This window comes from Eulemur rufifrons, chromosome 7 (assembly GCF_041146395.1).
Source record: "Eulemur rufifrons isolate Redbay chromosome 7, OSU_ERuf_1, whole genome shotgun sequence".
In the NCBI taxonomy this organism is placed as follows: Eukaryota; Metazoa; Chordata; class Mammalia; order Primates; family Lemuridae; genus Eulemur; species Eulemur rufifrons.
The window spans coordinates 98600751-98627175 of NC_090989.1; the positions used below are offsets into that span (position 1 = coordinate 98600751).

Genomic DNA, 26425 nt, shown 5'->3' on the forward strand with positions numbered 1-26425 from the left:
GCGGATCGTTTGAGCTCAGGAGTTCGAGACCAGCCTGAGCAAGAGCGAGACCCCACCTCTACTAAAAATAGAAAGAAATTATATGGACAGCTAAAAATATATATAGAAAAAATTAGCCGGGCATGGTGGCGCATGCCTGTAGTCCCAGCTACTCGGGAGGCTGAGACAGGAGGATCGCTTGAGTTCAGGAGTTTGAGGTTGCTGTGAGCTAGGCTGACGCCATGGCACTCACTCTAGCCTGAGCAACAGAGTGAGACTCTGTCTCAAAAAAAAAAAAAAAAAAAAGAAATAAAACTATCACTGTTTACAGATAATTGTTCACCTAGAAAACCAAGAATATCAACTGTAAACTATTAGTAATATTAAAAAATTTCAGAAAAATCAATATATAAAATCAATAGCTTTCCTATATATTAGCAATAAACAACTAGAAAATGTAATGAAAAAAGTTGCCATCTACAATAGTATAAACTATTTAGCCAAAAGCCAATAAGAAACATTTAAAATCTTTATGAAAAATAACTATAAAACTTCAACAAAGAACTGAATAAATATGATTATGTGCTAATCAGGGTTCATAAATGCTTTACTGTGATTAGCTCATTTAATCCTCACAATAATGCTATTCGGTGAGTGCTATTATCATCCTCTCCATTTTACTGATAGAAAAACTGAGGCTCAGAGAAGTTAAATAACACACCCAAGATCATACAGCAAAAAACTGGAGGGACAGAGGATCAAACCAACAAAATTTGGTTCCACATCCATGCTTTTAAAAACATCAACCAAAAAAATTTGTAAAAAAAACTCATGAAGCAGGCACATACTATGAAGTATAATAATTTACATGCTATGTAGAAGCAGTGGGATAACATCAAGTCCAGAAGTGAGGTGTGTATATGGGAATTTACTGTATATAAAAAAAGAAATATTTCAAATCAGTGGAGAAAAGACTACTCAGTAGGTAGATATTGAGACAATCAGTTTATCTTTTAGGCAAAACTCCTAGATTATGATTAAAGATCCAAAAGTAAAACACAAACCAAAGCACTACACTTTAAAAATAATCTTGGGAGTACAGAAAACTTTTCTATATAAGACACAAAAGCCATAAGCTATAGCTATGTAACTAAAGAATGATAAAAAAAAATGGTGCACTGCCAAAAAGTATTTGCTCTCTCAGCCTCTCTCCCTCCCTCTCTCTCTCTCTCTCTCTCTCTCTATATATAGCTACATAATGAGATAGATATCCTGAATAAAAGATAAAAAATTAGGAAAACAGATATATGAATGAAAGAACAGACAATTCGCATTAGAGATAAACATAAATGGCTAATATACATATAATAATATTACACCATTTTAGTTTAAGGGGCTACCTCTGAGGATGACAGGTAGATAATAGTGAAGAAGAGGTCCTTTATTCATACATACTTCTATGTTTGAATTTTAATGATTACTATGATTTTTAAAATAAAGTTACAAATAAACAAATAAATATTCATTTAAATCAAACCAAGAACTAGTAGGAAAAAAAAACAGATTAATTCCTCTGGATAGAAAAAGGGGTGTTAAACCTACAACACTCTTGATTTTTAAAGAGATCGCAAAATGCACCCAAGTCTTTCACTACCCAAAAATTCTGTGTGAGAATATTTCTGCCAAGGTGATAAATTAGTAGTATAACAGCATTTTACTTCCTTAGCTAGAATATTTTGGTCTCTTTATCTCCAAAAGAGTTAGTCGGAACAAAGTTACATAGAGCAAAGGTGTATTTTTGTCCAATAGCTAGCCACAATAACCAGTTAAACAGGCAGTAAGGTACCTTACCCATAATAACCATTCACTAATTCACCAATTTAACTATTAATCCTGCGTCTAGTGGTTAATATGCTCTGGTCAGATGCAAAGCTTAAAAGATTTTCTCCAGGTGACATAACTGATACTAAATTTTCCCCCACTTAAAGACCAGAGATCACACTTTTAAAAGCAATTTTCTCAACACAAACAAGATAAATGAGTAACAGACCAGTAACAGTAGTACTCACAGTTTTAAAATAAGAAGCATAATTTAAGAACGTGGTCATTTCCCTTAAGAATAACTATCACTAAACTTATACTTTAAAAATAGGAGTGAGATCCAGAATCTACAAAGAACTCAAACAAATCAGCAAGAACAAAACAAACAAAAAGACACCTGCACTTGAATGTTTATCACAGCATAGTTCACAATTGTAAAAATGTGGAATCAACCTAAGTGCCCTTCAATTCATGAGTGGATAAAGAAAATGTGGTATGGGTATGTAGATATATATATACACTACTCAGCCATAAAAAAGAATGAAATAGTGTCATTTGCAGTAACATGGAAGGAACTAGAGACCATTATCCTAAGTGAAGTATCTCAGGAATGGAAAACCAAAGACTATATGTTCTCTCTAATAAGTGGGAGCTAAACGATGGGTACAGGGGCATAAAACAACATAAAGGACATGAGAAATCAAGACGGGGGAAGGGTGGCAGGGTGGATGTGATATAAAAACTTACCTAATTGGGTACAATGAGCACTAATCTGGTGATGGGCACACCAAAAGCCCTGACTTAAGCATTATGCAAGATATCCATGTAACAAAAACTATTGTACCCCTTAATTAATATTTCAAAATTTTAAAAAAAGAGGCTAGGAAAACAATTCATTTAGCAGTAGCAAGCACCATGCAAAAACATCATCCTTAGCAAGAGACTTTTGAGTTTACTAAAAAACACTTATATTTTATATTAATTCCAAAAATATCCAAAAGTTTTAAAATTCCATCTTTAAGAAATCTAATTATATTATTTGTATATCACTGTTTGTTATTACAAGTTCAGGCCTTTGATTAATTATTCCATGACAAATACCTCTCTCAGCAAACATAAAAACATTATGAAAAAATCTTACAGATTTCAAAAATAATTATCTTCCAATCAGAAACTGATCTTTCCACATAAAACAAGTTTTTGATGAATTTTCTATGATAGCACTTTACACTCTATTAATGCAATTTACTAAATCTGGTTTACTCATCTGGTAGCAAGATGAATAATCCACTGAGGGCAGGAATTAATATTAACTCACCTTTATGTTTTAAGAACCCAGAATAGCATCTATCACAAACTAGATGCTTAATAAATGCCTTGAATTGGGGATGGAGACTATGAAAGGAAAAAAACCTTAGTTCTAGATATGTGCTATCCAACAGGGTAGCCACTAGTCACATGTGGCTATATTTCATGTAAATTTAAATTAAAATAGAAGAAAATTAAAAATTCAGTTCTTCAGCTGCACTAGCCATATTTCAAGTACTCAACAGCCACATGTGGCCAGTGACTACTATGCTGGACAATACAGATAGAGAACTAAGATTTTTTTCTTCCTAGCAGAAAATTCTTTTGTACAGTACTAACCCAGATATTATCAGCAAGGAGATTACTTAGGTAAGTTGAAATAAAATTTTGACATCATTTCAAATGCTTAACTCACCATGAATCTCTTTGATGCGAAGTGTATTCTGATGCATTCCATATTTCAGAATTAACTGCTCCAGATAGTAGAAAGTTTTTTTGTGCAGAGTCTAAATATAAATGCATTATTAGATCACTAAATGCCCAAAACAAGCCATTTATAGGCACAGCACACACATACCATCTATAAATATAGAATACTGATTTTCTAAACAAAGAGTCTTTAAAGATTACCTAAAATGTAATAATGACCTATTTCCAAAGGAGAATGCTCCAGGGACCTAGACTATCCTTGGTACCTGAAGGATATGGCAAGAAGGGAAAGGAGGAGGCTTTCCTAGCTGTTTGTAATTGACAAATATGAGATACAAGATGTAGGACTCACTCATCATCTTTCTCTCATTACCTTTTGTCTGACTTGAATCACAGCCTTCCAGAAATCCTTAGCTTCCACTCTATGGCAATCTCCACACATCTGGGACTGAACAACATAATCCACCACAAACACTTGCTGAAGGATAGCACCATTCATCACCTAATAAAGAAAACAATTATACTCCTTCATTCTTATGGTTCTGTTTAATAACAAATACTTTTCTTAAAAAAAGATGCTTTAATATTTAGCTTTAAACCTTTTTCCATGAATGCCTTCAGGACATTAATTAGTCAAATTTACAGTCATAAGTTATAATGTTTCAAGAAAGGTATACAGGTTTAATTCCTAAGATTTAGTGAATTAAAGTTTCAAATTACTATTGAAATGGTCATGAGGATATTCTCTGAAGAACTTACGTGTGCGTGTGTGTATGTGTGTGTATAAATATACAGAATTCATCCTTAGAAGAAAAACATTAGGAAAATTCTCAAAAGAAAATATCAGCCATGTTTGGGAACCATTAAATTAAGTAATCTTAATTTAATGGTTCCCAAACATGGCTGATCAGAAACCATGTGGGAAGCTTTTTAAATATAGGGTGAGCATCTCAAATCCAAAAATGTGAAATCTGAAATTTCATCTCCAAAATCCAAAACTTTTTGAGCACGTATTATGACACTAAAAGGAAATGGTTCATCAGAGCATTTCAGATTAGGGATGTTCAACAGTAAGGATAATGCAAATATTCCAAAATTCAAAAAAATCCAAAGTCTGAAACACTTCTGGTCCCAAGCATTTCATATAAGGGATACTCAACCTATATACAGATTCCTGGGCCTCACATCCAGAGATTTTGACTTCATTACTATAAGTCATTATAACCATCAACCAAGTTTGAGAAATAATGCCTTACTTAGCCCATGTTTTCACTTTAATCCTTTTCCTAATAAAAATAACTTTGGAAAAGATACTTAACCCACTAATCATGAGCAATGGCTGCTCTTACTAGTGACCTAATTACTTGTACAGATGATCAAAGAAAACAAAAGACTAAAATTAAGAGTGCATTCTTTCCCTTTTAAGTTGTTCAAGCCATAAATGACTTACCTCTAGGCTCTCATTCTCACTACCCACACTTTAACCATGCTGAGAAAACTATGTACAACTTACCTCTTTCTGAATAGTCAGTTTAACTTTAAGTCTCTTAGAATGGGGCTCAGTCCAAATAAAGCTTGCATCTACAAGCCGAACCTTCAATAAAACATAAACAAAAAGAAATATAAGTTCTTACCTGAGGAGGAAAAAAAAAGATGAAAAAACTCATTAATAAACAGATTTCAAAAGATGCTTAAGGAATCTGTGATTAGCATCAGTATATACCATATCATCACCACAAAAAAAAAAAGACTTATCATCAGAAGTATGGCAACAATAGCAGCAAATAAAAGGATAATCCAATGACTATATTAATGCAACCGATATAAGTCAAGCAAAAATTAAAAGTATTTGCATAGTAAAAAAAAAATCATTTGCCCTAAAAAAAGAACACTGTTCTTTGAAAGGAAATTATATTTTCTGGAAGAAAATAAAGACCTGGTGACAAAAGTTTCTCCTTGGATTATTCTCTCTATATTAAACCTGTGGCTTTTTCTTTTAAGAATGGAAATTCATTAGAGGAAGTTTCATGCACTGAATACTAAGCCCACAATCATAACTCACTGCTAAATCTGCAGCATCTGCACAGGTCAAAACCTATTTGCTATTAATATATGTGAGGAAATGAATATGACTCAATATGGCTAGAACAGGTGGTTAGGGATAATGATTCGGGTCAGGTGGGACAATAAAACTGAAAGCTGATAATGTGGGCAGGAAGGCACTGGAAATAACAGAAGCAGATCCAAGAGCTATTTAGGAGATAAAATTTGTAAGATTTAATGATAACTAGATATGGGAAGGAGGAGGAGAACAGACTTTAGAATAAAGCTCAAGTATCTAGCTTGGGTAACCAGGTAGTACAATTTTTCTGACATAAATAAACAACAGATTTAATAGATGTTACATTTGGTTTCAGACATGTAAGTTTAAGAAGGTATCTACGAGATACCCAAGTAGACTTGTTCAGTGAATAGTAAGATATTAACACACAATGGTCTGGAGATCTATGAAGAAATGTGGGCTGTAGGTAACAGATTTGGGAGGTATCTGCAAGCAGATTATAATTTTACCAAGTATTGTCTGGTGAAAACTAGACTAGCTAATGTATATGGCAGCACTCCAGAGTAAAACCCTCCTCATATAACTGGTCCCCCTAAAGCAAAGCCCAACAAGCCACACCATGTACTGAGTGTGACAGGCAGATTCCTATTCCCTCAATCTCCATCCCTTCCCTCAGGCTCCAACCTTCATCTGCAGGAATGGAGAGAAGGTCCCTCGACATCCACCTCAGCATTCCCCAGCACAACCTCACCACACTATTTGTCCAGACAATCACAACTAATCTACTTTATTGGGCCCTTTATCCTTCTTTACTATATAGTCTCAGATACCTCAGACACCCTTCATCTTCCACACTCCAATTTCCATATGGTTCCACATGTTCTCCATTCTGTCCCCATCTATCACTCCTCCTCCAATCCCAAAACCTTTACTGTGCCCTCTGGAACACAACAGTCAGTAACAACAAAACCTCCTAAATGCTCAACCTCTTTGCTGAACATTCCCTTCACCTTCCAGCTCTCCTGATTTACTGATCCCTGCAGCTATTTAAAGCAATGACTGATTATTCTCTCATTTCCTTCCTATCACAGGACCAGGCACCAGATAGGTATCCTTGCTTTTCATTGCTAATTCCAGACCATTCTCCCTGCCTCCTCCTTAAATATACCCAGCCTTGAGTCTAAAGTCAGCAGACACTACCACCTACTATTAATTACTCTTTGTTATAGTCATCTGTTCATCTTTGTATCTCTTGCTCTCATTTCTCAAAGATTTTAGCTCCTGGCTCACTGTCACTCTTTCCAACAATATTAATACTTAGCAATTTCAATATTTACACAGATGATCCTCACAATATCCAGACCTCTCCATTCTTTGAGTTCTTCCTCCCCCAAGATCTTGTCCTCCTTCCTCTCTCAGCCACTCAAATCCTTTTATTACCAATAACTGCAACTGCTTCAAAATCTCAATAACAAACATCCTACTCCCTGACTACCACCTAACTTTCCAGTTTATTTCCTCTAGTTCCTGGGCACCAAAAATTCTTCAGTCTAATGCAACAGACAATCCATTCATCCTACCACCTTTTCACTATCCCTCATTCCTCTTCATCTACTTGTTCCATCCTATCCCAGTTAATTTCAAAACTCAATCATCAAAATTATTCCCATGCACACATTCTCCATTCCCTTGGTCCCTCCCTTACTTTATCTTAGTCACTAGGCTAAATCATAAACTTGGTTAAACCCAATGTTCTGCCTACTCTGTGCCTTATCTGTGTAGCTGATGGGGCTAGAGAAATAAATGCATGCCATGCTGACTAGTCTTTAAATTTATAATAGTAAGGCTTAGCACTGCCCAGCACCCACACAACATCGTTCTGGTGCATTCCTTCTCTCACTCTACCAGGACTATTTCATACCATCCCCTCTCTCCTCAAACCTGTAATAGCTTTCCCCTCATAGCTACTGTCCATGTTTTTCTCTTCTCCCAAAAAAAGAAGAAATCAGAAGACAATTTCCAGAAGTTCCCATTTAACACCTATCCTCCTGTTACCACAGATGAACTATCGACACTCCTATCAAGACCAACCTCTAGAATGCCCCATTACAGCCAGAGATCTTTATTTTGTTCCATGAAATATTCCACCCTCCCAAAATGGTACCTGACAAAGTAAGTACTGAATACTTGAATGAATGAATGAAGAAATGTATTCTTCTACTATGTGCTATAACCTCTCTTCCACTCCTCAAGGACATCCCCCAGCCAATCATTCTGCCTCCCTGAAGTTTCACAAAATTTTCCATCTGTACTCACTCTATCAATCCCAGAGCTTACAAATACAGTTGTATCTCCCATGTTAAGGAATGTGTCCCTTTCTGAATTTCCCCTCCAGTCACTGCCCCATTTCTTTGTTTTCCTTTGCAGCAAATTTCAAAAGAATTATCTATACTTCCTGTCTTCCATTCCTTCTTACACTCTCTCGTTTCCATTCAATCATGTCTTTACCATCACCACCAAACAGAAACTGCTTGTCAGTGTTACTAATGATGTCCACGTTGCTAAATCTACAGAACTCATTACTTGACCCAGCAGCTGCAAATCACATAGCCACTCACTCCCTTCTTGAAAAAATTCCCTTGCCTTCCAGGACATCACACTCACCTAATTTTCCTCCTACCTCCTTAGCTTATTTATCCACTTGCCTACTCAGTATTTCCACATAAATGTCCAGTGGATACCTAAGAACCAGTTAGAGATGAGCTCTGATCTCTCCCATCCTGGCCTGCTCCTCTTGAAGACTTCACTCTCTAATGGCAACTCTCTCCTTCTAAGGCTGCTCAGGTCAAGTACAGTGTATGTCATCCTTAAATCTTCTGTCTCTTACAGACACATCTAACTACATCAGTAGATGCCACTGAGTATTTTCAAAATAAATCCTGAATCTGTCCACTTCTCACCACCTCCACTGCTGAAAACCATCATTTCTCATGATTATTACAATCGCTTCAAACTTTATCCCCTTCACATCTATTTTAAACACAACAGTCAGAGGGATCCTGATAAATCCTATCATCTCACTACTCTGCTTTTCACCGTCTACATGCACAACACTCAGAGTAAAAACCAGTCCTTACAACAGTCTACAAGGCCAGACATACTCTGACCTTCATGTCTTCTCCGATTTTATCCCCAACCACTTTTCCCTCACCACTCCATTCTAACCACACAGATGTGCTTTTGTTTCTGGTCTCTACACTTCTTGGTTTTTTTTTATCCATAATGTTCTTCCTCCAGATTTCTCGACACCTTCCTCCTTTACCACCTTTAATGCTTACTCAAATGTCACCTTGTGAGTGAGGCCTCCCCTAAACACCCTTATTTTAAATTACAACTCTTCCCTGCACAGTTCTTTTACCCTTCTGAGCTTTCTGAACAGAATTTATACCTTTTTTAAAGACAGGGTCTCACTATATTACCCAGGCTGGACTCCAACTCCTGGGCTCAAGTGGATCCTCCCACCTCAGTCTCCCGAGTACCTTTTAATATACCATATAACGTACGTACCTATTTTGCTCATTACCTACTCTACCCCTCTCCACCCACACCAGAACATAAGCTTTTTAAGACAGGGATTGTCTCTCTTATCCCCAACACCAAAAGTAGTTTGGCACAGAGCTGGTACTTAATAAACATCTGATAAATGAATTAATGAATTAAGACTCACCAGATATTTGACAAAAGCCTGAAGTATAAAAGCAAAAAACCAAGATACACACACACAAAAAAATGACTCCAGAAAAAAACCAGAGAGAAATCAGAGAAACAGAAGGAAAACAAAAACAAAAACAAAAACTAAATAAAAATTAAAAAAAAAATAAAATCCTATTATCAATATCTTCAGAAAAATTCAAGGACAGAATGCATCAAGAATATGAAACACTCTAGAACTTAAAAATATTGCTACTGGAAAAACAAATCAATAGAAAGATTGGAAATAAAGCAAAGGAAATCACCAAGAACATAAGGAGAAAAAGACAAAAAGATTTTAAAAAATAATAAGGGAAAAAGAAAGACAAAGTTTTAGGCCAGGAAGGCCAACATTTGACTAATAGAAATTCCAGGGGATGGGGAACAGCAGGAAAACAAAGGAAGAAATTTCAAAGAACTATTACACGAAATTTTATAAGAGCTTTAGGAGAATTAGAAAAATCTTCAAACTGAAAGAGTCCATTTCAATTAGAAACTTACATGGAAGTGAGTCATAAAGTTTAAGATAAAGAAAATTGAAAGTGTTATATTAAGAAATAAACTGGACTGTAAACAATTTGTTTTTTGTAGACATTTATGCACTGACTTTAAGTGACAGGCACAAATATTTTCTTTCCAGAGCAATAACAAAAAGAAACCAAATAACACTGCCCTCATATTAAAATCTCCTCAATTATGTTTAGTGATGGTTTTATATAAACATTTGCAGGAAAAAAATATTATACATACGAGGTCCTCAATAAATAATAAATGAAAAAAAAATCTAAGTCTTTTAAAACAAAGATATTTTCATTTTTCATAAAAAAGAATATATCATAACTTTAAAAATTAAGATAGCTTGTGCAGTGGGGTGCTATTGGTAACAACAGTAAAATTTAACAGTTATTTTTGAAAAACCTACTCACAAGAACTTTCTGAAAATGAGAGCTTTAATGAAAACATACTCATAAATGCTGATTTTAGCTGTTTGACCTACTTTATTCAGAGGAGTTTTGATTTTTTTCAAACACAAAGCAAGAAGTTCCCTAGATTCTAAAGCACACTGTATCCAAGTTCCTGGTGGCTGGAAATATCTGGAAAAAAAGATACATGTTGAAATCCAACATCTCTCAGGAAAAACAGAAATTTCCATCTGAATATACGAATATAACACTGACAATTAAGCAGGCATAATAATATCCAAGGTTGACCTAAAGTACTTAACCCAAATGTATTTTAGTTGTTCCAGAAAACTTTCAATTTAACCAGCAGCTTTAGTTAAAAATGTAAAAGTCTGACCGAGAAAGCCAATTTGAAATAACCTATGAAAGTGGTCGTATTACTTTAATTACCAGTAAAAATTCCAGTGAGGATGACAAAACACCCAAGAATTTCTTGAAGCTATGCTCTAGAAAACAGGTAAGAAGCATTTCAAAATGGCATTAAAACAATTTATTATGTACTTCTTAAATGCTTGAGAACTGCTTATTTCTCACAAAAAAGGCAAATTAGCACCTCACAACACTATGTATCAGCAATAGTTCAGACTATACATCTGTATTTCAAGTCTTTTCAAATTTCAAAATGTAAATTATAAAACTCAAGTTTTAAAATCTTAGGTAAAATCTGACTAAACTAAAATTTAAATCCCTTATGCATGTGCTTTAAAGTTTTTTAGCCCAGCCTACCCAGGACTTAGTACAGTGCCGGGCACATGCTGTAGTAGATGCTCAATAAATGTTTGTTAAATATATACTACTTCCAGATGTGTTATGTGAATGCCTTTTGCCATACTTGTTAAGTAACTGAAAGTTCTGATTTCTACTTTTCAAGGTTCAATCAAAAATGTTACACAGGCCCCCTCCTTTGCTTACAAGCACACTTTTGGAGTTAGGAAGAGTTTCACACATCATCTAATAAAACCCCTTCCTTCTTTCTGAGGAGGAAACTGAGACTCAGAGATGATAAATGGCTAGAGTTTCAAAAAGCTAGTTTGTGAGAAATCTAAGACAAACTAGTCTCCTGATTCTTTGTCCAGTACTTTTTTTTAACTCCACCATGGTTTTAAGAATAGCAAATATTTACACTAGATTAAGCCTCATACTTGTTAAGCTTGCAAACTGTAAATTCCCTGAAACAGTACATAAAGTTTTATGTGTTTGTATATATGTACATGTAAGTCCACATTCAAAAAGTAAAGTACTAGAGTCTCAACCCATTTGGGAAATCACAGGTATATAATTTTACACTCACTGGGCAGTTCTGTGTTAGTCAGTGGCCTAATACATATAACCTGTTCATGCCAACAACTAAAGAAAATAAACAGGAATGAAACACTAACTTTCAAAAAAAGCCTTCTGCCTTCAAATCCAATCTTAATTTCATATCATTCCAGGTACAATTTACTAAGCTTCCTTTCCATCAACTATACTCATTTTAGTTACATACTGGCATAAATAGATACAGTTTTTTTTATTTGTATAGATTTAGGGGGTACACATACAGTTTTGTTACATGGATATCTTGCATGAAGTCTGGGCATTTGGTGCAGCCATCACCCAAATAGCTTACATTGTAGCCATTAAGTAATTTCTCCTCCATCAGCCCTCTCCCACCCTGGCAGATATAGTTTTCAAAACAAAATACACAGTTTTTTAAATACATTGCTAAATTATTTGAAACATAAGGTGCTTTTTATAATACATAGCTTCTAATAACTAGAGAAAAACTCATGATAATAGTAGTATGTCCTTAATAATCTGTTCTCACCTCTACAAACATCAACTCCATCTATTAACTATATACATCAAACTTTATCCTTTGACAGGAAAAAAACAGATTCAAATACCTTTACACTATCTTTACCACATTAGCAGGGCAAACCAGAAAAGTACACTAGAAAATTGCAAATTCTAAAGTCTTTGGCAACACCAACATAAATAAAAAAATCTCAACTGCGTACGCTTTACTCTATACATCTTTGCATATCCTGTTGGCGCTCTAAATATGAATTCCAACTTTAAGTAGGGTAAATAATACCACACCGTACCTTTGACATTGTTTGCAGAAAGAAATCGAGACTTGTTTCGGAATACCTTGGCTGATGTCTACTTTACTTCGCAAACAGGCCACACAAATATTAGCGGGATTTGGACTAATCGGAACACCACACTCACAGCACAAGCTTGAATAAATAAAGGATACATTTTTCAAATTAGATTTTATAAATATACTAGTTAGATTTTTTAAAAATACCAAACAAAAGCCTTGAAGTTAGGCCATAATATTACTGCTCTTTTAAAAAAAATAACTTAGAAACAAAGCAATCTTCAAAGATGCAATAGATAAGGAACAGCCTGGGAATACTGGGGCAAAAGACCAAGGATGGCCACAATTCCAAAAATCCTCAAAATAAGGCTAATGTCCCAATGGTCTAGAGAGTTAGCACTGTCCAATAGAACTTCATGCAATGAAAGACATGTTCTATTTCTGGTCTGTCCAAAAAGGCAGCCACTAAGCTACATGTGACAACTGGGCCACTGAAAGTGACTACAGTACAACTTAAGAACTCCATTTGTAATTTTATTTAATTTAAATTTACATTTTAATAGCCAGCAAAGGTCTAAATAAAACTTTCCTATTAAAAACAAATGAAAATATATTGTTACATTAAAATGAATGGAGATGTATTGATGAGAATTTAAAACTTACAATATTTTCAATTTCAAATACTTAAATACAATAAAAAAAGTTAAAGCTCTCTTTACCACACCCAACCAAGACCATCCACAGAGATAACTATTATTAACTATTTGTATATATCCTTCCAGACATTTTCTGGGCAGACAAACATCCACATTAATATTTACCAATAAACAGATTTAAAATAAATTTCCCAACTGCAAACATGATAGAAAACAAGGGGAAAATGTGAGAAATAATGTTATTCTTCATTCCTTTCTTAAAATTGGAAAACTAAGAATAGATTAACAGGGCAAACGTGTGTCAACGGCAAAAACTAGAAGGAAAATTCCATGTCAAGAGTATGTAAGATCATTTTGTCTTGTTTTAATTCAACAACTTCATTTCTAAATACTGAGTCTTTAAAAATGCAGCTATTTAGCTGATGTCTCATTTGTACTGACCAGTATCTCCAGTGCTGCACTGAGAACTTAGTTGATTTATTCAGGGCCTACCTACAGAGGACCATGGCTTAGGCAAGAGTATAGTAACAAAGCTAAAAAGACTACAGTTACCTACCCATCTCTTTCTGATAAACATTTCTTTAAAGTATTTCTGGAAAATGTATAAACCTCTGAACTACACCAGTAGAAACTTATTTCTAAAGCATTTCTAATAGTCATTAGACAGCAATATACTCCAAAGGCAATCAAAAAAAAAAAAAGGCACAGGGACTACCAAAATATAATCATTAACCCAGAACAGAATTTTTTTTAACAGGTTAGGAAGTATATCAACATCTAGTGATTCAGTATGAATTATGGGATTATCATAATTCTAAGCGTATTGTGGGAAGAAAAGGTTTAAGAACCACCGATATAGAAAAATATCCAAAAGAAAAATTCAGTAATTTTCTACGTCCAATGGTAGCCACTAGCCATATGTGGCTACTTAGTACTTGAAATGTGGCCAGTACAACAGAGCAACCAAGTATTTAAATTTATCCCATTTAAACTAATTTAGGAAACTTCCCAGCTCTGCTTGGGGTTACACCACCAGGATGGTGCTGCTGGACAGTGAGCAGCTCCTGACAGAGCTCACCAGGCTCTTCCAGAAGTGCCTGTTAGTAGGCAGCAGGCAGAATGTGTTCATCATTTTGAAGTCTGACAGTTAAACTAAACCCATTCCAAGGAAACGTTCTGTGTAGGGCTTTGATCCCTCAGACAAGAAGCATCTATTAAGAGCTACTGATGGAAAAAAGAAGCTCAGCATCGTGATGAGCTCCAAAGAACTAACTTTCAGATGGCTTATTCAAACCTATTGAAAGCTAACATGGATGGGCTGAAGAAAAAAGGCACAAAACAAACATGAGTAAGAAGAGCAACACAGTTAAGGGCACTGAATGTCCTGCTTTCACCAACTAACCACTGAACTGCTATTTTTCCTTTGGTTTTTTTCTTTTGGCCACATAGCTAGGTTTCTGGCTCCCCCATATTAACTGTTTTCATGTGAGATTAAGGACATTTGAGAGAGAAGGGCTGCAATGTGTACAGGCTGGTTGTGGTAAGAGGCCTGTTTATTTTAGATTTGTCTACTTGGTCTGTGTTGCATGATTGTATATTTCAGGATTAGAGTTTAAAAGTAGTCATTGTCTATTTGATCAGCAAAAAAAGGTAATTTAAATTTAAAAACAATAACTTAAAAAAAAATTTAAAAATTTAAATAAATTTTAAAAATTAAAATTACATTATAATAACTAACAAAAAATAAATTTAAATAGCCACATGTGGCTAACGGCTACACATTAGTACCGATCTAGAGGGATGCACAGTGAATATTTGAATCCTCTTGAAGCATGTATTTACAAGGAAAAAACTTTATAACTAAAAATGAATTCGATTTTCTACAAAACTTTCATCTTTCCCCTTTATGACAAAAGAACACCCCCACCCCAAAATTTCCCCCACAATTAGAAAGTTTCACAGACTCATTTAAGATCTTCAAATGTAAATAGGACAGTGAATAAGGGCAGCAACTCACATGTGTCCAGGTTTGCGGTCGGCGGGTTCTGTCATATACTCCATCTTAAAAAAAAAATGACAACTGTGGGATTTAAATCATTCCTTACACTTCACATAAAGCAGGAAGGAAGGAAAACCAACTCCACTCGAAAACTTCGGAAAAAGTAACTGCTTTAGGATCAGGACCAAGGGATTTTCAGAGTTTCCCAGCTGCAAGACCCTCGAGCCACCAATCTCTGCAGCCCTCAATCTCGCCTGGGTGCCAACCAGGGCGGACCCCGGTCGAGGGCGGCAAGGGCAACGCGGGCCCCGGACGCACGGGCTCCCCCTCTCCACCGGCCGCTGGGTCCCTGCCGGCCCCGGTCGGCTGTTCCTCGAAACCGCGCTACAGGAATCCCCGGACTGCGTCACTGCGCCCAGGGGCCACCCACCCGACCCCGACCCGGACCCCGACCCCGACCCCGACCCGGACCCCGACCCCGACCCCGACCCCGACCCAGAACCCCGCGGGCCCGATCTCACGCAGGTTCCGGGCCGACGGCTCACACGCAGCGCGCACGCGGACCGAGGCCGGCCACAGCCGGGAGCCCACCCCATTCCCTCCTCAGGGACACCGCGCACGGAGTACCCGGGTCTTGGCTCCCGGAATCTACTTGGCGTCTCCGACCCGGACCGGATTTGCAGAAAGCCCGCAACAATACGCACCTCCACACCTAGCCAGCAGCCACCACAGACGGCTAGCTACAGGGAAGATCTCGCGAGAGAAGGGCTGGAAATCCCGCGGCCGGTGACGCAAGTGAACGGGACCGTTGGGAAGTGAGAAAGGGGCGGGCACAGACCAACGGGAGAGAGCGGAGAGAAGTGTCTGACGCTCCTACCCCTGCCGGGGCTGCTTTTGAGCTATCTTCCTAGTTTTCTGTCGCCAGAGTTCACTCTCAGTCAACCTGGTTCCTTATTTTACTTATTTATTTATTTATTTTGAGACAGAGTCTCACTTTGTTGCAACGGGTGGAGTGCAGTGGCGTCATCATAGCTCACTGTAACTTCAAACGCCTGGGCTTAAGCGATCCTCCTGCCTCAGCCTCCCACGTAACTGGGGCTACAGACAGACGCTCGCCACGGCTCCCGGCTAAAATTAGTAGCGATGGGGTCTGGCTCTTGCTCAGGCTGGTCTCCAACTACTAAGCTGAAGCAGTCCTCCCGCCTTGGTCTCCCAGAATTCTAGGATTACAGGCTGAGACACCACACTCCCGGCCTTCTTGTCCTTGTATAAAGCTCTCAGTTCAGAGCTTGCTTCTTGATTAAATAATTATTGTATGTAAAAGTTACCTGTAAACAGTACAGCATCACACAAAGAAATTAAACTCCATCGAGGGCAGTGCTTGTGTCTATTTTGTTCACCGCTATATGTCTGATGCCTGCCACATCCTAACTGCTCTAATGGTTATTTGTTGAATAGATGAAAGAATGACAATAATTATCTGTGAAGACGTCTATGTCATTTTTAGACTAATTAGAATGTGCTTCCTGATAGTGCATTTAATATTTCCTTATGACATTATCCCTTGATCTTACAGAAACACAGACCATGTCTAATTTGCTCTTTCTCATGACAGCATTTCAAATATTTGAAGAGCACAACCATTTTTTCTAAATCTTCTCCCCCTCCCCCCAAATTTCAAGTAATAAGCAAGAGCAGTGCATTTTATAGAGAGTGATCAGAGAAGGTTTCTCATTGTTTCTTGCCCAGGATATTTAAGTAGTCTCCATCCGTTCTCCCTACTTGCAGACTCCAATCCATCCTTCTAAAATGCAATTCTGATTTTGTCACACTCTCCTGATTTTAATCCTTCAAGTGGTCTCTGATCACTTTCAGGATTATTTCCAATTTCTTTCCATAGGAAAAAGATCTTTCAGGAACTGATCTCCACATGCCCTGTTACACTCTCAAACCCACAGCCATGCAGATCAAGGGCAGGTCCTCACAGAAAATAATCTATGCTTAGGATACTCTGCCTTAAAGATGAAGGCTGTATTAACTTCCTATTGTTGCTCTAACGAATTACCACACATTTAGTTGGCATAAAAAAAAATTTATTATCTTACAGTTCCAGGGGTCATAAGTCTAAAATGGATTGGCAAGGCTGATTCCTTCTGGAGGTTCTAGGAGAGAATTCATTCCCTTGCTTTTTCCAGCTTCTAGAGGCTGCTTACATTCCTTGGCTTGTGGCCCCACATCTTCTTGCTGTCAAATCTCCTTCTCTGACTCTCCTGCCTCTCCCTTACAATGACACTTGTGATTTCATCAGGCCCATCCAGATAATCCAGAATAATCGCCCCATGTCAAAGATCCTTAATTTAATCACATCTGCAAAGTCCCTTTTACAAAGTAAGATAATAAATTCATGGATTTCAGGGAATAGAATGTGGACATCAGTGGGGAGCCATTATTCTTTCCATCACACATCCCCTCCTCTTCTGACGCCTTCCTTACCTAAGAACTAGAGGATTTAGATGCTCCTCGTTTATGTGTAGTCTTTTTATGACACCTTTATGGGAGGTGTATGCCTCTAAAATGGGCGTTGAATTGGATTGGATTATGAAATGTCTACTCTGCCCCACAGTTTCAAAGAGCAATTTGAGTCTTATTCTTCTCAGTATCCCCTGCACCTAGCACCTAGCACAGTGCCTGGCACAAAACAGACCCCAATATATGTTGGTAAATTACCCACTTGTTACCCACAGCAACTCTGAAGTGACACTTTTTTCTTCCCATTTTTTCCGTTCACATTGTCTATGTCCTCAACCAAACACCACTAGAAATACAGCTATACTTAAATAGGTTGTGTTTATTACTTATTGAAGTGAGCACAAACACACACCATGGGGAATCATGGGATGTCTCAGTAACAGGGTGTTAGAACAAGCCTATCATAGGATCTGGGCTTTGGATGGATGATTTGGGAGGGCCTAAGGAAGTAGGGGTTTGCTCTAGAATGGATTTTCTCAGAAAGCAGGGAAAATTCTATGATTAGATATCTCAATAAATCGTATTTATTTGAAGGGAGGCAGGAGGATAAAGCTGAAATTGGCAAAGCAGTAGCAGTCATTCATTTTGTTGAAGGGAGGGAATGTGTAGTATTTTGTAGGTGGCAAAGTGAACTTATTTTTGTCTGTGCTTAGATAAAATTATGAAGTGGCCTTGGTTTGTCTCATTGTATTATAGCTTCATAGTAACCTTGGCTGAGGTTGGTATTGTGTGAAATTATTTAATTGTTTTCATCTAATAGAATAACATGGCCTAGCTGTGAGTGTCAGAACAGCTTCTAAATGTCAAAGGCTGTTCTTTTTTCTTTCTTAATACATTCCTCCAACAATTATTTGATTTGGCTCTGAATGCTGCAATGCCAGGCTTATTAAGCACTTCATATACAACAGTAAACAACGCAGGCATGGTCACTGCCCTCATGGAGCTTACCTTTACAGATGAGGCTAGTATTTCATGAGATTAAGTAATTTTTTCAAAGTCCTATAGCAAATGAGTGACAGAACTGGGACATGAGCTACAGTTTGTCTAACTCTGTACCCATGCCCTCACCATAGCAGCCTGCTTTCCCTTCTGAGACTCAAGCTGTCTTTTCTGATCCACAGGCCTTTTGATAAATGAAATACTTATGCAGCAGAAAGTACCTCTGTTTTTCCCTCCATCTTCCAGCCCCCAATGCTATGATCTCTAGATGTCAGAATGAAGCACATGATTTCAACTATCTCTGCCACAAGCCTAGGATGAGCTTGCTAGGATTAGTCTCAGAGTAGAACAATATTGGCAAATTATACCTGAGAGAAACTCATTTTGTACTTTTTATGTAATCCTCAAATCTCACTTGAAAAAATGAGTTCTCCTATCCCATAGTCCTTACATTCAGGTTATCTATCCTTACTCAAATCTAAGGTTTAGTGTATTTTACAAACTTAGATTCTATATGTTTTACCTTGATACTAAAATGAAATTCCAAAAGGATGAGACGACTATGGCCTCCTAGCAATCTACAGGTTCATTTCCCAAATTTATACAGAATTCATCAAAAAATGTTTTAGATCAGAATCCATAAAATTTCTTTCTTAACGCATTAGGGTTAATATAAATACGGATTTTTATCTCTTCTGTTTTAGATTACAACATAACTCCCTTGGAGACATTGAGTAAATGTTTTAAAAGAAGTAGAGTTTTATTCATTTTAAGTATCTTTAATACCCGGTAAGTAATAAATGATCAGTTAATACCTGCTAATCAATGAAATTCTAGACAGAACTTTCAAATGCATAGTGCGATATTTTTCACACTATCAGATGTGATAGCACATTTGATGATATCAAGATGATACTTTTGATTAGAGCAGGAGAGGTTTATTGGGGTGTACTCTTAGAATCAACACCCATGGAAGAGAAGGGAAAGAAGCACAATGAGGCAAAGAGAGGAGTTGTGCTGCCGCACCTCAGCTAGTTCCAACCCTACCGGAAGCTCCAAAGCTGAGATGCCCAGAGTTTTCTGGAGGAGGGCTGGCCTTTGCTCAGTAATGAGTCATCCACCGACCAGACGCGGTGGCTCACGCCTGTAATCTTAGCACTCTGGGAGGCAGAGGTGGGAGGATCGCTCAAGGTCAGGATTTTGAGGCAAGCCTGAGCAAGAGTGAGACCCTGTCTCTGCTAAAAATAGAAAGAAATTAGCTGGACAACTAAAAATATATAGAAAAAATTAGCAGAAAAATATTAGCAGAAAAAATATATAGAAAAAATATACTCCCAGCTACTCGGGAGGCTGAGGCAGTAGGATTGCTTAAGCCCAGGAGTTTGAGGTTGCTGTGAGCTAGGCTGATGCCACGGCACTCTAGCCCAGGCAACAGAGTGAGACTCTGTCTCCAAAAAATAAAAATAAAAATAAAAAATAATGAGTCATTGTATGTGACTGCCCCAGGAAAGGAACATGACAACGTTGGGTGCTGTTTCTCCCTTCAGCCAAGGCAGTCCTACAGGTGGATGAAACTGAGGGCTTTTTGCCGGCAGCACTCCCTGCAGTAGAGAAACAAGTCCTTCATTCCTGAAGGGGGATCTGGCCAGTACCTCACAGCAGGCACCCTTAAAAAGCACTGTGCCCAGTAGAATTGATACAAGGCTGGGACTCTGGCGTCCTTATTTCAAGTCTGAGATTTGTAACTGATAGACTCTGTGGGCTTAAGGGGTTGTTTTACCACGCTGAGCCTTTCTGAAGGCTCCTTTCCTCCTTTCTAAAACTATACAATAATCCCAACCTCATAAAATTGTTATGAGAATTGATTGAGATAAAGTACGTAGTACTTAGTACATAGTACTTAGTAAACTGCAAAAAACTATTATGAATAAAGGCATTGTTATTCTCAGGTAAAGATTTTTAACAGGAGTCAAATTAAATAATAAGAAATTGTATTTGACACATCCAATGCGTAGAATTTTAAAAATTCTTTCAAGATGTAACATGTAATCCATGAATATGTACAATTATTATGTATCAATAAAAAAATAAAATAAAATAAAAATAAAAAATTACATGTGCAACTCTACTTCACTCTTAATTTACAATATAAAGAAAACATTTAGTAAACAAAATAAAATTTGAGTATTCACTTTGTGAAATTCGTTCAGCTATGACTTTTGACTTGTGTATATTTCTGCATGTGTATATACTTCACCAAAATTTTTAAAAATCCAAATAAAATCTTCCATAGAATCCCAGGAAATAAAACAGAAAATAAGAAAATTCTAATAATAATAGGTAAGCAATTTCTCCATTATTACAAAATCCAAGATATTAGAGATTGAATTTATAATGTTTTACTGTAGCATTTAAAAGCTACAATCACTGAATGACCTCTAAATTTTATGGGCCCAGCACACTTCTGCTGCGCAACTCTGCTACCTGACCTCTAACTTTTAGATGTTAGTGATGGAGAAGGACAATACTATAGTACAGGTTGAATATCCCTAATCCAAAAATTCAAAATCTGCAATGCTCCAAAATCTGAAACTTTTTTTTTTTTTTTTTTTTTTTTTTTTTTGTTGAGACAGAGTCTCACTTTGTTGCCCAGGCTAGAGTGAGTGCCGTGGCATCAGCTTAGCTCACAGCAACCTCAGACTCCTCGGCTTAAGCGATCCTACTGCCTCAGCCTCCCAAGTAGCTGGGACTACAGGCATGCGCCACTATGCCCGGCTAATTTTTTTATATAGATTTTTAGTTGTCCATATAATGTCTTTCTATTTTTTAGTAGAGACGGGGTCTCGCTCAGGCTGGTCTCGAACTCCTGACCTTGAGCGATCCACCCGCCTCGGCCTCCCAGAGTGCTAGGATTACAGGCGTGAGCCACCGCGCCCGGCCCAAAATCTGAAACTTTTTGAGAGTCAACATGACAGTAAAAGAAAATGCTCATTGGAAAATTTCAAATTTTTGGTTTTCAGATTTGAGATTCTCAACCAGTAAGTGTAATGCAAATATTTCAAAATCCAAAAAAATCCAAAATCCAAAACACTTATGATCTGAGGCATTTCAGATAAGGAATATTCAACCCCTAGTAGATGAGGAAATATCTGGACAAATTTCATGGGTATCTTAGAAGGTGAACAGAGGAAAAAAACATAAATAAACAACTTTAAATGAACCAAAATAACTTTTAACACTAAAACTTTATATACTCTGGGTCCCAAAGAACTAAGAATCAGGGATATGAAACTGACATTTTGGCTCCGATCTATCTTTTCCACAATTGCTACCTCGTCAGGGTCTCATTGGTGCTGAAATCCTCCCCACCCCTTCCTCTCAGATGATCTCAAAGATGACTGGTGCTCTATTTTCTCATTCTACTTCTGTAGCAAGAATGGAGAAAGACATCAAACCTATGCTTATAAAGACCAACTCTGAAAGTGGTGGAGAGAATTTGCATCTCAATACTGTTTAGAAATGAATGTAATTTGGTATGTGGATATTTTACATTATCTGAAGTTGGGTTTTAGGGAAGATTCAAAGGATGTACAAAGGGTATAACTAAGCAATTTTGGATGTCAGAAAAAGATGCTTTCTAAAATGTCTAGATGTGTAGCTGATTTATTTTAGGATACTTCTCAGTTAGTTGAACCATGGCCTCCCAGTTACTCTCCCAGCCAAATAAAGACACTGCCACACACCAAGGTCACCTGCAATTGTAGTCATCCCAAAGTATCTGTGGAGGGCCAATTCCAGGATCTCCCCACAGTACCCCTCCTCACCACCACCACTGCTTCATGATACCAAAATCCTCAGGGTCTCAAGTTCATTACATAAAATGGCAATATTTGCATATAACCTACACACATCTTCTTGGGTACTCTAAATCATCTCTAGATTACTTATAATTACTAATACAATGTAATGCTATGTAAATAATTGCTATACTGGCCAGGCGTGGTGGCTTATGCCTGTAATCCTAGCACTCTGGGAGGCCAAGGCGGGAGGATTGCTTGAGCTCAGGAGTTCAAGACCAGCCTGAGCAAGAGTGAGACCCCACTCTACTAAAAAAAATATAGAAAGAAATCAGCTGGACAACTAAAAACATATATGGAAAAAAAAAATTAGCCGGGCATGGTGGCGCATGCCTGTAGTCCCAGCTACTCGGGAGGCTGAGGCAGTAGGGTTGCTTGAGCCCAGGGGTTTGAGGTTGCTGTGAGCTAGGCTGACGTCACGGCACTCTACCCTGAGCAACAGAGTGAGACTCTGTCTCAAAATAAAATAAAATAAAATAATTGCTATACTATATTGAGTTTTTGTTTTTTTTTTAATATTTTTAATACCTAAATTGATTGAATTTAAGTATTGGTTGAATCCACAGATGTGAAACCTCCTGATACAGAAGGCCAACTGTACATAAGAGTAATATTGCCACTGTCTGAAGGCTAGAAATTTAAAACAATTTCTCCTTAGAAGTAGCATGAAATTTTATAGTAATCTAGTTCAAATTTAGCAAAATTGGGCAACATTTACATATACTTAAGATATTCAATATAAACGTCAGGGATAACTTAAGAATACCAAATCACTATTTACTAAACAATTTTTATGCAAAAAAATTCTGAAAACTTTCTTCCATATTACAACTACACTTTTAAAATGGAAGGCAAAAAAGAAGCTTATTTGAAGAAAATTAATATTATAAAAATTATTGTTATCAAAGATATATTGTATAATATAATCCAAGAAATATTTTCCAGAACGGAAGGACATGAATTGAACAGCTATTTTGAATTCTTTGCCTAAAAGGTCACATATCTTCATCACTCCATGATTGGTCACTGGTACCTTACTTAGTTTGTTTGGTGATATTATGTTTTCCTAGATGTTCTTGATGCTTGTGGATGTTCATCAATGTCTGGTCATCAAAGAGTGTGATATTTATTTTAATCTTTGCAGTCTGGGCTTGTTTAAACCCATCCTTCTTAAGAAGGCTTTCCAGATATTAAAAGGGATGGAATGTTGTGATCTAAGTCTTTGGTCACTACAGCTGTATCAGCACTAGGGGTGCCCCAAAGCAAGTAATGCTGTGACTTACAGACTCCTGGTGGTACCACCTTGGACTTGGAAAAAATATGGGAAAAATACTCTGGATTGCCAAGCAAAGTCTCTCACTCTTTCCTCTGTCTTTGTGCTGGGCTGCTGGAATTGGGGGAGAAATGACATGGGCACTACCTCATGACCACCAATGCCAAGTCACACCTGAAGCCAGCCCAGTCTCACCCAAAGCCCATGGTGACTTTTGCCTGGCTACCTCTGATGTTTGTTGAAAGCCCAAGGGCTATTAGTCAGCAGGTGGTGAATCCTGCCAGGACTGGGCCCTTCCTCTCAGTGTAGCGTGTTTCCTTCTGGCTCAGAATGTGTCCAGAAATGCCATTCAGGGACTAAGAGCTGGATTTGGGGGCTTCAGGAGTCTGCATGGTACTTTATTTTACTGTGGCTGAGCCAGTAACCAAGTTGCAAAACAAAGTCCTCTGAACTTTTCCCTTTCCTTTCCCCAAGTGGAAGAAGACTTTCTGAGCCCCACTGCCTGTAGTTGGGGAAGGATGACACAGACATTGGCTTGGCCTCCACCACTAGTGTCACACTGGTTCACATGCACCCCAAGTCCACTGGCTCTGAGCCAGCACAGCCACAGGAATTGCCCAAGGATTTCAGCCTTTGTGGCCCAACTGCCTTACAAATTTAGTCCAGGCCTCAGGCTGCTTTTTTTTGGCCAGTGATGGGACTAGCCAGACTCAGGCTTTGGGGTGGAGAATTTCTCATTGGCAGGGCTGGTTTAAATGCTACTTCTGTGGGCACTGGCAGAATTCTGCTCTGTGCTGTGTTCCCGTGTGCCAGGATGGCCCTGAGTGTCAATGCATAGTCCCACAATCACTTTAGTCTCTCTCCCCTGGGCACACACATTCTCTCTCCACTTGGTGTGCTAGTGTGGTGCTGCCAGGGGATGAGGGAGGGACGGGGTAGGCAATGTAAGGTTGTCTTTTCTGCCCCCTTCAGTGCCTCTTTTCTTGACATAATGTTAAAGCCAGTTAGTATGATCATTCACCTGATTTTGTGGTTCTTCTGAAGGTGCTTGCTTGCGTGGATAGTTGCTGCATCTGGCGGTCGTGGGGAGGGACTATCACTGGAGGTTTCTATTCAGCCATCCTGCTCTGCTCCCTGGATCTCTGTTATTTCTTACAGCTGCATTTGGATCTACAAATATCTCAAAATTTTAAGAGTTTAAAGAAAAATAAGGTGAAAATTTCTGATTAAGGAAACAACTCCCTGGTTTTATGTTTTATACTAATTATTTTTCCAAAGCCTCAACAAGTTTGTCTCTCCTGTTGGTTGGCTGATTAATCGTACCCACACACCACTTCTCCCACTAGGGGCAGCCGTGTGACAAAATTTTGGGCCATGAAAAACTGCAAGAGAAAGCTTATTGGGCAATCTTCCAGGAATGCTTTAGCCTTCTCAATAAAAAGGCGCAGACTTAGTAGGTATGCCATTTTGCTTACTCTTTGCTCCTTTGCTCCTGTCTCTTTTCATTCCGGAATACAGAAATGATACCTGGAGGTGCAGCAGTCATCAAATGGCCATAAGGCAACAAGCAATAAGGGCAAATGCCATCATTCTAACAATGGTAGGGCAGAGAACTAGAAAGAACCTTGCTCAAAGGAGCAAGACAGAGTCTTGACTGTCGTTATGCAGAAGCACCAACCCTGGGCTGTCCACCTTGAGGTTCTTTCTATGTAAGGAAAAAAATAAATACCGTTTAAGCCACTGGTGGCCAGGTTTTCTATTATTTGTTGCCAAACACATTTCTAACATATTCTGACACTCAAAGGGCATTCTCAGCAGGGCTAAAATACTTCACCTACCTTACAAGAGTGTTTTAAGGATGAACGCATCATAGCTACTTAATACCCTATGTGTGTATTAACCAAATTTCTAACACTGCCTTTTCCGTTCTCCTTTCTTATTCTCCTCTTATTCTGCTATTTCTTATTCTCCTCAGCTTGGCCTGAGTATGTATTATAATCAGACTCTTGCCAGTTACTCTCCTAATTGAATTGGGCTTTTGCTGTAACTCAGACAGCTCAAAAAAATTTTAATGGTCTTCCTAAACCATTCCAGCTCAAGGCAGGTGCTCCCCTCTTTGACCTCACAGCATTTACTGTCTGCCCCTCCCAATTGCCAATTCATCATGCACTGCCCCATGACACTTCTCATACAGCTGTCTCAGAATAATCAATGTTTAGAGCTGGAAGGGACTTTAGAGATCATCTTCTCCAGCCACCTCAGTGCATGTGAATTGTGACTTAACTCTTATATTTTTCTTTACCTCTCCATGGGTTTATAGCTTGTCTTAAGCTCCTAGTGAAAAGAGAGATAAGGAATAAATATTTGTTGAATTACCCATTACATTCCAGACACCTTACACACATGATTTAATTTAACTTTCACAACAATCTTAAGTGGGTATTAATCCCCATTGGACAGGTGAAAGTACTGAAGCTCAGAGAAGTTGTTAATTAGCAAAGGTAAGGTACCTAAAAAAGAGTGGAAACTCAAATAATAACTCAGATCTTAAGATATTTAAGTGTCCTTAACCTCCTCCCAGGCTGCTAAATCACTTGATTGGATTTTGCCTTTTGGGGTTCTTCAACTTTCAAACTTCAAGAAATTCTGCATTCTGTTCATAGGCTTTCTCCTTAGTAAGAGATTTAAAATATGTCTCTATAGCCGAATAAGGTAATGATTCTTTATTTTTAATGTTAACAATTTTCTTTTCTTTCTTTCTTTTTTTTTTGGACA

The 26425-nt window shown here is 37.8% G+C and overlaps 1 protein-coding gene across 3 annotated transcripts in view; it reads right to left on the minus strand.

The window, feature by feature from the left end:
• Positions 1 to 15819, minus strand: part of NMD3 (NMD3 ribosome export adaptor) — a 28097-nt gene extending 12278 nt beyond the window's left edge. Inside the window, exons 1-7 of one of the 3 annotated variants that reach the window (XM_069475295.1) lie at positions 15757 to 15819; positions 15071 to 15114; positions 12399 to 12533; positions 10347 to 10443; positions 5051 to 5131; positions 3911 to 4039; positions 3524 to 3614 (exon numbers count right to left, since the gene is read on the minus strand). In XM_069475295.1, the coding sequence (XP_069331396.1) occupies positions 3524 to 3614; positions 3911 to 4039; positions 5051 to 5131; positions 10347 to 10443; positions 12399 to 12533; positions 15071 to 15114 (577 nt within the window). In that variant the 5' untranslated portion in view covers positions 15757 to 15819. The other 2 variants (XM_069475296.1, XM_069475297.1) reach the window with 2 other exon arrangements.
• Positions 15820 to 26425: the final 10606 nt, after the last annotated feature.